This window comes from Diceros bicornis, chromosome 11, assembly GCF_020826845.1.
Source record: "Diceros bicornis minor isolate mBicDic1 chromosome 11, mDicBic1.mat.cur, whole genome shotgun sequence".
Classification (NCBI taxonomy): Eukaryota; Metazoa; Chordata; class Mammalia; order Perissodactyla; family Rhinocerotidae; genus Diceros; species Diceros bicornis.
In genome coordinates this window covers 7,392,629-7,404,947 of record NC_080750.1, presented here as the reverse complement: position 1 = coordinate 7,404,947, position 12,319 = coordinate 7,392,629, and the positions used below count along the sequence as shown (strand labels likewise).

The 12,319-nt window shown below is 43.2% G+C and overlaps 1 protein-coding gene across 2 annotated transcripts in view; it reads right to left on the bottom strand.

The window, feature by feature from the left end:
* The window catches only part of ALPK1 (alpha kinase 1), a 113,495-nt gene that overhangs the window by 19,257 nt on the left and 81,919 nt on the right, over window positions 1-12,319 (bottom strand). For both annotated transcript variants that reach the window (XM_058549920.1, XM_058549921.1), the window contains one exon: window positions 10,684-10,882. In XM_058549920.1, the coding sequence (XP_058405903.1) occupies window positions 10,684-10,882 (199 nt within the window). The remainder of the gene's footprint in view (window positions 1-10,683; window positions 10,883-12,319) is intronic.

Below are 12,319 nucleotides of genomic sequence, written 5' to 3'. Positions count from 1 at the left end.
TGATATATAAGAGTGAAAAGCAAGATGGTGTTTTCAGGAATTGGGAAGGTGGGAGTTGCACAGGATCTGAAATGGCAATTAGATTCATATATATTCACTCCTGTGAATGAATAATTCATTCATACAGAGTAAGGCTTGAGAACTCAAGGCAAATCTTTGTACAAGGCTGTGTCTCCGTTCTGCGAGAGCCACACCTCAAGAAGTGGAACAGAGTTGCCCACGAACAGGGCTATTTACAGAATTATCAGGAAAGGATTTATTTAGGGGGGAGGGGAAGGAGGTTCTTTCTAAACTTTCCACTTAGTTTGGTGACCACTGCATAGGAGGGGCCTTATGTATGGACAGCTGTTGTTCCCAAGGAGGAAACTCAAGCATTTACCCTTTTACCCATCCCTTCTTCCAGGAGCCTCTGGGGCCTACCAGACCTGGCCCCTGGGACTGCTTTGGCCTCGTCTCTAGCATTCTTCTCCTCACTCACTCGCTCTTCTTTGGGGACAGTGGCCTCCTTACTGTCCCTTGAACCTGCCAAGCTTGTTCCCGCATCAGGATCTTTGTATAATTATTTTAGTCTGGAATGTGTTTATCCTAAATATCTCCAAGGCTTGCTCCCTTCTTCAGGTCTTTGCTCAAATGTCCCTGTCGCATAAGGCCTCCCTGACCACCCTATTTCAAATTGCACCCACAGACACACGCCCGGCTGAGGTAGCCTGTGTTTCCAAAGGAGGTCACATCCATAGCTTCCACCCCACGTGCTCTTTTGCAAGGTGACCCTGCCATTCCTCCATCAAGAAGTGGAATCTAGAGTTTATTTCCCTTCTCCTTGGGTCAGAACTGGCCCTGTGACCTGTTGTGAACAATGGAATGTGGCAGAAAGGACACTGTTATTGTTTCTAGTCTGGGCTTTAAGAGATCTGTAACTTCTACCTTCACCTCTCTCAGAACCCAGCCACCGTGCTGCGAGAGGCCCAGGCGGGGCGAACCGGGGCGCTCGCCTGACAGCCCCAGCTGAGCTTCTCGCTGGCGGCCGGTACCACAAGCCTGCTGTGGGAGTGAGACCGCTTTGGACCTTCTAGCTGTCCCAGCTGCCCAGCCGACACTACTTAAAATAAAAGAATTATCCAGTCGAACTACAAAATTATGGGAAATAATAAATTATTATTGTTTTAAGGCAGTAAGTTATGAGGTGGCTTGTAACATAGCAATACATACAGAAACTGGGCACCCAAACCGGGACGCGACTGTAACGGAAACTTCAAACATCCAGCACTGGCTGAGGAACAGGTGTCAGGTGGAGGCTTGAAAGACGACAAGGAGACTGAAAGGGCAGTGAGGGAATCGTCACCGGAGGTTTGAGAAAAGGGAACACACGTTATCTAGTGGTGGAAATTTGGGCAACATGGTCTCCAGGAGTAATGTGGAAAATAGAAAATATAACCAATGAACTTGTGTGTCTAGAAAGGGGATACCCAGGAAGAATGCTGGAAGTCCCAAACGGACCTCTTTTAGCCACCAAGATGTAGTGTGGGAAGAAAGAGATACGCTACAGAAGGAACTAGTTCATTTTCAAGCAGGATTTAGAAGAAACATAGAAGGCCCAGAATAGCCTTTCCAGCCAGCAAGACATTCTCAAAATAAATTAAAACCTGGGAGTAAAGATCAAATCCAGGGCACTGGCAGTAAAATGTGGCCAAGATCAAGTCAAGGGTGTGGCTATAAAGCCTTTGCTAAGACCTCAACCCTCTTGACCAGGCAAAAGAGCTCTGAAGAATCTCAAGGGTCCTGTTCTATAGCACCTTGATTGTAGCCCAGAGTAGAGCCCACAGATAATTGTAGGCATGGCTTTTGTCTAATTCAATGCATTAAAAGGCTATAAAGTATTTGAAGGAATTATATCAGCTTAGTTTAAGAAGGGCAGTGATAGCTCAAAATGAAACCCAGCTGGGAACGCACCTTTCTGTGGGCATGGAGCAGGCTGAGATACGTTCATAAGAAACGTCCTGTGGAAAAGGAATGATGACTCACAGGACAAGTCCAAGAACTGAGGGGACCCACTCCCAAAGAGAAGAAAGGAGTCTTAACGTCCCCAGAAGGAAGACTTGGGACATATGCCTGGCTGGATCTTAGATGAATATGGACGTAGTGACTGCTGTGTGACTCTCAGGTCCCACCCCACCCCCCCAACAGCAGTGTTTGAAGTTATCTCCCCATGGCATGCTGGTTGTGTCGGCGGGTAGATACTTGTCTTTTAGTTCACAAGTCTCTGTATCCCAGAAGTGGCACCTGAGAAGACTTATCTGTCCCTGGACCTGATCCAGAGGACGAGATCCTGAACTTCCAGCCTGATGCCTTCATGGGATGACACTCAGGGAGGGGTAAGGCTATTTTGCACTTGGGAGGGATGTGAATTGTTGTGGTTAGAACATAAACTACGACTAAATTTTTGTTTTAAGCCACTAAGTTTTGGGGTGGTTTGTTATGGAGCAAAGGATCACCAAACACTGGCACTCTCCTTCACCTTCTCTGCTGTATTTCTCTCCAGTGCACTTACTGCCATGGTATATACTACTTATCTCAATGATTTTCTTATTGCCTGTCTCCCCACTAGAATGTAAACTCCAAGAGAGTAGGGGTTTTGTTCATTTCATTCACTGCTCTGTTGCAGGTACTGCTAACATGTTTGGCACATAGCAGATACTCAGTAAATATCTGTTATTCAGCCAAGCAAATATTTGAATGTGTCAGGGACTGTGCTAACAGCTGGAAATGGGAAGGGGAACAAGACAGAGCCCTGCCTTCAAGGTCATAATAGTAAGAGCTACCATTTATTAACTGCATATTATGTTCTAAATATGGGCATTGTTCTAAATTACAGTAGTCCCCTTCACCTGTGGTTTTGCTTCCCGCAGTTTCAGTTACCTGTAGCCCAAAAATATTACATGGAAAAGTCCAGAAATAAACAATTCATAAGTTTTAAATTGCGTGCAGTTCTGAGAAGCCTGATGAAATCTCACACTGTCTCTCTCCATCCCTCACAGAACGTGACTCCTCCCTTTGTCCAGTGGATCCACGCTGTATGGGCCAGCCGCCCGTTAGTCACTTAGTAGCCGACTCGGTTATCAGATTGACTGTCACTATATCACAGTACTTGTGGTCAAGGGACCCTTATTTTACTTAATAATGGTCCCCAAGTGCAAGAGTAGTGATGCTAGCAATTCAGATATGCCAAAGAGAAGCTGTAAAGTGCTTTCTTTAATGGAAAAGGTGAAAGTTCTCAACTTATTAAGAGAAGAAAAAAATCATATGCTGAGGGTGCTAAGATCTGCAGTTAACTTTTATTACAGTATATTGTTATTCTCATTCTATTCGTTATTGTTGTTAGTCTCTTACTGTCCCTAACTTATAAATTAAACGCTCATAGGTATGTATGTATAGGAAAAAACACACTGTATATAGGGTTCAGTACTATCCTCGGTTTCAGGCATCCAATGGCGGTCTTGGCACACATCCCCTGAGGATAAGGGGTCACTACTCTATATACGGTACTTTTATTATCTCCATTTCCCAGATGAGGAAATGTCCCTACAGAGGCTGGTAACACGACCAAAAGATCTGAACCAAGGATGTGAGCTCTCCCCTGTGCTAAGCTGCTTCCCAGAGGTACCAGTATTTCAGATCAGCGTCCAGTATGATAGCTTTGTAGAGGCCTATTTTCAGCCATGTAGGATATAATGTTCCTTGCTCACAGTCTCTTTCTGTCCTCAGAGGAAGAAACATGCAGCACAAAGCAGTATTTCTGCAGTTTTTCCAGTTTCCTACCTTTTCTTCCCAATTTTTTTTAAGTTGTTGAGCTCCTCCCTTCTTTACTCCCTCTCTTCCTCCTTCCCTTTCTCTGTCACTTCCCCTCCTCTCCCTCCCTCCCTTCCTTTTTTCTTTCCGTCCTTCTTTCCTTTCCAATTTTCTCTCTGCTTTAAACCTCATTGTTTTACTATTTTTTGTTGTTTGTTTATTGGTCTGTCTCCTCCTCTAACTTGAGCCACCTGAAAATCGTGAGTCATGTCTTGATCATCTTTACGACTACCCCCAAGGCCTAAGGTCATTCTTGGCACACAGCAGATTTTCAATACAGATTTGTCAAAAAAAGAAAATCAGCATCTGAAATCGTGAGTTAGGGTCTGGTTAAAATTCATTCATACCAATGTATTTAAAAAGAGAGCAATAACGTGCAATACCTGTGTGAATAAATTTTATCAAAGCTCTCTCTTCTTAAAAGTTATATTTTCTAATTAGGTTTTGCTGATATATAAGGATGGGCGTTTAAAAATATGTTGACCTTGTATTCACCAACCGTTCTGAATTTCTTTTTTTTTTTTTTTAATTTTATTTATTTTTTCCCCCAAAGCACCAGTAGATAGTTGTATGTCATAGGTGCACATCCTTCTAGTTGCTGTATGTGGGACGCGGCCTCAGCATGGCCAGAGAAGCGGTGCGTCGGTGCGCGCCCGGGATCCGAACCCGGGCGGCCAGCAGCAGAGCACACGCACTTAACCGCTAAGCCACGGGGCCGGCCCTGAATTTCTTCATTCTAATAATCTGCAGATTTCTTGAAGTTTTCTATGTGGGCAATCCTGCCATCTACAAATCATGATAATATTGTTTATTCATTTCTAATCTTTATATCTCTTATTTCTTTTTCTTTTCTCACTGCATTGGGATGACTTCCAGGTCAGTAATGAATAGAAGTGGTAATAAGATACATTTTTTTCTTGACTTGATTTTAGAAGGAATATTCCTAATTTTTCATCATTGGTTTTGCTGAAGGTTTTTGGTTGCTTCGTTTTATCGGGTTAAGACAGGTCCCTCTTGTGTGTTACCACTTTATTGCCTTTCAGCTCCAAATTCACCATTCATTGCCTGCTCTGCAATAACGGGTCTGGTCCTTGTAAGTATTTCTCCTTTGCCAAGTTTGTATTAGAGGGTGTGGAGAGACTGCATGGGGAAGGGGCTTCTCTTCCTGATTTTGTATGCTCATCTTGCCAGGCTCCTATAGCGCATCTAGCTTCTCCAATGCATGCCTCCTGTGGCCTTCCTGGCTTCCTCTGTGTCCAACTTACTGCAACACAGGTGCCTTCTCCAGCACCTGGATCCTCAGTGAGAAGAGGTCAGCAGCACCCAGAGGCCAGCTGCCCCCTCCAGCACCCTCTCAAGTGACTTCACAGTGGCATGCTGCCAGTGAGGCACCTCCCCGTGAATGTTTCCTCCTGGCATTCCATAAAGGCAGCTTTGTAGTGAGTTCCAAGGCACCTCTCTGTGGATGGCTTCCCCCAGCACCCAAGAGGGTGGATTTCCAGTGAATTCTGCTGACATGGAACCTCCTTGACTTCTTTGCCATCTGGTGAGCTGTGGCTGTGCCCTCTTCAGCAAGGTATGGGTCTCAGTGCAGGTGTGCTGGAGTGGGGTTGGGAGCTCTTTCTCAGGTGTTCTCTCGGTCCAGGGAATAGTGGCTTCTCCCTATAACGGCTGGCCTGTATTCTTTAGAGGTCTCTTTACTTCTTACTAGCCATCCCTCATTACTCTAATCCCCTGATACAGTTAATGATTCTTTATACTAAACTTTCCTTGTTCAAATTACTGCCTGATTGCTGTCTCCTGATTGGAACCTGAATGATAACATTTCTAACTCCAGTTTCCATTTTTAACCTAAACAGGTTGAAAATTTTATAAAATATTTCTCAAATCAATTTTAGTAAACACATATTCACTATCTTTATATATCTGGAATAAACCTTACTTGATGTAATGTATTATTATTAATTTAATATAATGCTGGCCCATTTGATAATATTTTAAGATTTTTGCATCTTCTAAATTATACAAGTGATATTGCCATATAATTTCCTTTCCTTTCAATATCATTTAGATTAACCTGTGCATTTACCAAATTCTTTATTCACCATTGCTTTTTGAATCCCCCACTCTATCTTTATAGTTCAATTTCTCCCTAAGAAAATACATCCTTTACTCTGTGTGTGTGTGTGTGTGTGTGTGTGTGTGTGTGTGTGAGAGAGAGAGAGAGATGTTTTGAGAGTAATAAATGCTTTTAGCCTTTGTTTGAAAGCGTCCATTTTGTCTTCGCTTTTGAATGATGACTTTTGCTGGGTATAAAATTCTAGGTTGAAAGTATTTCCTCTCTTTTTTTTTTTTTTTTGGTATATTCCATTGCTTTCTGGACTCTGCTGTTTCTGATAAGATGCCTTTTGTCAGTCTAAATATAGTTCTGATATAAATAATGTGTCTTTTTTCTGTTTCCTTTAAGATTTTCTCATTGTTTGTTATTCTGTAGTTTCACCACATTGTGTCTAGGTGATTTTTTAAAGAAAAATTTTGCTCAAGGTTGAGTTTACTTCTTCAGTATATAGACTTATGTTTTTCTCCAATTCCGGTCAGTTCTTCTGGAAATCCTATTATGCTTATGTGCTTTTTTCATTCTATTCTCCAAGTTTTTAAAATTTCTCTTTCATATTTTCTTCCACTTAACTCTCTGTGCTTCATTCTCGGTATTTTCTAAATACAATTTCTACTTCCATAATTTTCTCTCTTGCTGTTAAACCTGCTGCAGTAATACAGTTCTGGTAGGTCAGTCAGGGGGTTTGAACGCCTGAGAAACTGGCCCTGGGAATTTATCTTTATTGTGAGGTTGTTACCAGTCACTTGTACCAGGTGGGCAGACAGGCACATGTCTAGAATCTTTAGAGAGTCCCTTGCTAGTCAAGCGAGGTCCACGGAACTGCAGCATCAGTGCCATCTGGGAACTGGTTAGAAATGAAGAACCTCAGGCCCTACCACAGACCTACTGAATCAGGGTCTGCATTTTAATAAGATCTCCGGTGATTCCTAGGCACATGGAAGCTTGGGGAGCACTGCTCCAGAGCATGGCTGTTTGTGACTTTTTGTCACTGGTCTGAGATGAGATTAAGTGAAAAAAGGAGAGAGAGCATTTAGTAAGTTTTATCATCTTTTGCCAAAGTAATTTTATGACTTTTGAATCTAATGATAAATACTTTGGGCTTGTAGTTGATGTATCTTTGTTTCTTATTTCATTTCTCTAAGAATCTGTTTTATTGCATCTGCCCTAATGAAACAGCTTGTTGGGCAGTTGGGGGCCCTTATCAGCACTTGAGATGCAGAAGCCTAGCCCCCCACTGGGATGGCTCCTGGGCTTGAGGCTCCCTCCAGCCAGATGTCATCTGTGGTGACATTCTTGTAGCCTGTAACTACAAAAAATGAATTTACATGTTCTGCCTATTTTGTGAGCAATTCCACATCAACTACTATAACTTTCTGACAACCACCTTGATTTTTAATTTCAATGGCTATATTTTTTAATTTCTGAAAGTTCTATTTAGTTATTTTTCAAATTAGTAAATTTATTTTCTTTCCCTATTGTGCACTAGTCTTTTAAACAGACTATTTTTAAGCCATAGGAGTCTTCCAGGTCATCTTATTTTTGTGTTTTGTTTTGGAGCACCATTTCCCTGTTTGTTGTATATGCTGTTCTTCTCTCACATGTTTCATTTCTGTTTGTTGCTTATGAATTTTAATCTAAGCAAAAATTATTCTGTGGGATTCCTGTGCCCCTGGGGTGTGGATGTCACTCTAGAGTATAGTTTTGCACTTGATCTTCTGCTGGGCCCCAGAAATTTCAATCCTAAACTAGTTTTTTCTTAGTTTGGTGGGGGATTCACTCCCTTGTGGGTAGGGAAAATTCAGACTCCACGTGGACATTTGATGCAGACTTGGGATTATTATTTCTTTGGGGAGATTTTTTTTTTTTTTTTTTTTTTTTGCCTCCATCCCAGAACTTGGACAGAGAGCAGGCTTCCTCACCACTTCTCTGAGCGGGCTGGTGGAGCTCTTCAGTCACCTGTCATAGCCTGTGCAAACCTTTAAGAATTCCAGCTTTGTGCAGATATTTCACTCCTAACATAGGCTCAAGGCCCTGTCTCTCATCCTTGCACAGGGATTAAAATGAGAGTCCCCACCCTTAGGACTATATCCAAGTGTAAACCCCTTTGGCTGCAGTGTGGTGAGCAGTAGTCTACCGCTCTGACTTTGAACATCTTCTATGTTACAGGTGTGGGGGATCAGAATTGGCCACCCCAAAATGTGTCTCTTTGCTCTGATTATTTTTAAGGACAAAAGACTCTGGAAGAAACTTTGACTTTCCCCCTAACTGCCTAAAAGTATTTAAGATAGAAGTCCTGTTACAGGAAGGAGCTAATACCATAAGACAACTATAGTATAATGTAAAATAGGTGTGATAGACAGAAAGGTACCAGCAAGCCCATTTTTATCAAAGTTCTGTCTCTTGGGTCACATTGTCTATAACCGGCCCAGCAAACACTTGTTTAACAAACATTTGCATTTCCAACTCCATATAAATGGTCTTCCTTCCCTTTGAAGTCCCAAACCACTATCGCCAGCATCCTCCATTGTCTTTAGCCAAAGATGGTTAAGGTGGTGGCTTTGGCCATTCTGGCGAGTTACTCAGCTTTCCTGGGTTTCTCCCACGTATACATGTTATAAAGCTTTGTTTGATTTTCTCCTGTTATTCTGCCTCATGTCAATTTAATATCTGGACCAGTCAGAAGGACCTAGAGGGTAGAGGAATTGTCTTCTTCCCCTACATAGGCACTTTAAAAAAAATCTTTAATTCACCACATTGATGTAATGGGAGAAGATTCTGCACTTGCTCAATCCTCTATGTTGATGGAATTGGAAGTCTGAACATTTATCTATCTCTAACTGTTCCTTGAAAGCTTTTGTCTCCTAATTTCAGGCAAGAGTGAGCTGGGCAGGCCCAGGGTGTTCTTTCTTGCCTCTGTGTTGAATCCCACTACGTTGAATGCTTTGCCCTTTGGAACGTGTTTTGGGCAGATACCAGGAAGGGCTGGGTCAGAGGGGATAACAGGAAGACTGTGCTGTCCCCTCATGTTACCTTTCTTCCTCCTCCCTACCCCCTGCTCAAAGTTCCTCTCTCTCTGAGACCCCCAGTGCAGGTGGAGACTCAAGAGATGTCTGGGGGCAGAAGCTTACAAAGAAGCACTTAACTCTGAAGCTGTCTTTTTGTGGCACTTCTGGGAGCATCTTTGAGGAAAAGACAACACCAACCATTGGGGAATAAGATCTAGAACCTTTATCTTAGATATAATGTGTGCGAGCAGAGGAGCATACTGCTCACGATGCTATCAAGGCTTATGTGTTATCAGGAGGAAAGCTCTATCCCACCTTGGTTTGAGACATGAGAGAAATAAGAAACCAACCAACCAACCAGCTTAAGATTAGTTTGACTGTGTAAAAGCAAAGCTATCAACACGCCTGCTTACCGTTTGACCTCAATTTCCATGTCACACCATAGCAATTGTGTGTATTATAAAACATGCCACATTGACTCTGTTCCACTTGATAAGAACAAACATTAGAACTCTGCTTGCGCACACGTGGCCCTCACCATTCAGCCCCCCACCCCCCGCCCACCCCAAATGCTTGGCTCTCGCATCATTGCCATCTGATGCCATCAGAAGGAACTTTAGTTGTTAGGTCTCCCTCATATCCCAAACATTATAAACCCCAAACATATATGTCCCAAATCAGGAACATTTGAAGGAAGAAATTTTTCCTAAGTTCAAGTCTGTCCCTGCAGTTACTCTAGAAAAGTAAACAATAAGATGCGGGCACAATTTATGTACAGCTGCAAGAACTGGAAAGAGAATGAACTTGGGCTTTTGAAAGTTAACCTCCACAAGCCCATTTCTCCCATGTCCCTTTATCTCTGTCCCTCTCTGCATTCAGCAATTGTTCCACTTAGTATAGTTAGTACAGTTCCTTGTCAAAGGAAATGAAGTAAAGATATTTTAACCTCTTAATGACCAGAATTGTTAAAACAATAACAACGGCTAAAACCAACAACAAAAAAAATGAGCTAGTCCTGTTTCTGGGGGGAGCAACTTGCCTTCTATTTTCCTCCTTAATTCTTTCACTCTTGGAAATGAGAATAGCAGGCTACCCAGTTGCTAAACCTCATAGTTAGGGGGAATTTAAATAATTCATGAATCCCATGGAAGTGGACTTTGCTGTAATACACAGCAATAGCAGGCCCCTCTCCCCTCCAACCCCCTCTGCATTACATCCTAAGTTAGAATGTCAGCCTCATTTTTCATTTCATTCAAAGTGACAGAAGGAAAAAAAAGGATACTTTAAGGCCTAATCAGGTACTGTACCGGTGTTCGGAGCGATGAAAACACCCGCAGATTACTCCAGTGGGGTTGTCAGCTCTATTGTTAGCATAGTCAAGTGGCCCTACAGAAAGGAGACAGGAGCGCTAAGAGAAAATAGGAGAATTCTAATCTGCTTTTTAAAGGCCCTTGGTCAGAAGTATAGCAATTCAGACACCCCTGTTTGAAAGCAGCGGGACAGATTTGTTAGAAGACAAAGGCTCCAATTAGTATTTTCCACACCCTTTCACAATTTTCTCTCCTGCTTCTGGCTCTGAACCCCTTTATGCCGGGGCCTTTGTGCCGGCGGAGGCGGTGGAGGCGCGGAGCCCGGGTCCTCCCGCCCTGGTCCAGCCCCGAGGGCGGCCCGGAGGAGGAGGGCGGCCCGGGGGAGGAGGGCGGCGGGCGCTACCTGCGTTGACGGAGACGCGGGCCTGGCGAATGACCACCTGCGGGGCGATGGGCGCGGCGGGCTGCAGCCGGTGGAGGCCCTTGGCGACCCGCAGGAGCGGGCGGGAGGCGTCGAGCCCGTACAGCAGGCGGTCGCTCAGGAAGACGATGGCCGCGGCGGTGGCGCCGTCCCGGGCGCGGATGGAGGCTCTCAGGGCCGCCTGGGGGCCAGGGGGACAAATGAGCGCATGAAATGGAAAGAAGGCAGTCCCGGGACCCAGCTTAGTCTTCTAGGTGTTTGTATCCAAACCAGCACAACCAAACCTCGAGCTAGAAGAGACAGGCCTTAGGGGGCGACTGAACCACAAGGAGAAAAATAAGGAAAAGTCCAATGCAGTTGTGGGATAGAGTGGTATTTCTTTCATTCCAGTTTCTCCATTACATTTCTAAAATTATACGAGTGATAAATGCCTATTTCTTGTTCTTAAAAAATCCAAACAACACAAAGTAAAAATTAAAAGTGCCCCTTAGATTCTCGCCTCTTTAACTTATTTTTTTCCCCTCCTCTCCACTATCACTCTTCATGATAGTGGTTTTGGAGAGATCCTTCTAGAAACTTCTTCTACCCTTTTATGTATACTTAGAAATTAATTGATTCCTTGTCTTGCCTTCTCCCTCCTTTTCTCCTTTTCTCTCTCTCTCTCTCCTCCTCCTTCGTAAAGGAGATTACACTAGCCCTACTGTTCTGCTGCTTGGTTCTTTGAGTCATCCTAACCTCTAGGAGAACTTCCCACATCAGTTCATAACACTCTGCTTCATTTATTGTCTGCATTTTACTTGAGAAGAAACATAGAATTTTAGGTAACATTTTAAATTTGATTTATATGATCATGCTTAGTTAATGAATAAAATAAGAAAAAGAAGGAAACAGACATGAAATGAAAGTGTAACATAATGAATGAGAAGTAGAGATAAATGAGGCAAACTTTGATGAAAGACATCCTCTTTTGGTCTCTTAAGGTGTTATACCAGACATTCAAAGTCATGCAGCTAATAGTGTAAATGAGTTTACTACCCAGTAGTACTTTCTCCATTTGCCACACTAAATCAAGCAGAGTGTTTTCTGGGCACATCAGCTCACATATGAAGCCTAGAAAGCGTTGTAAGCGTTGCCCATTTTCCCAGCACAACGTTACTACACAAACACTGCTTTCCTCACCACATTATTCTAAGTACTAACGCTTCCTGGGCAAAACTAGGTGCCAGGCACAGTGCTGAGTGCTCTATATGTACTAATTCATTGAATCCTCACAACCATCCTAAGAGGCAGATTCTACTATTATCCCCATTTTACAGAGAGAAAACCCAAGACTCAGAGAGGTTAAATAACATACGGGGGGTCATATGACCTGTGACTAAGAGTGGGGGTTTGAACACAGGAAGTCCAGGTCCAGATCCCACTGGTCAAGTCCTGTGTTGTAGAGCCTTGTCTGTGTTAGGAACACTGGAGGAGTTGGATATCAGTTATCTGATGCTTACAGTAATGTCAGTAAATGCCATATGTGCAGTCGGTGGTGTTGCATTGCTGGTCTAAGCAGGGTTTAATTTAACCAACTGAAAATAAGAGAGGGTGCATTCAAATTGGGAGAGAGTAATCT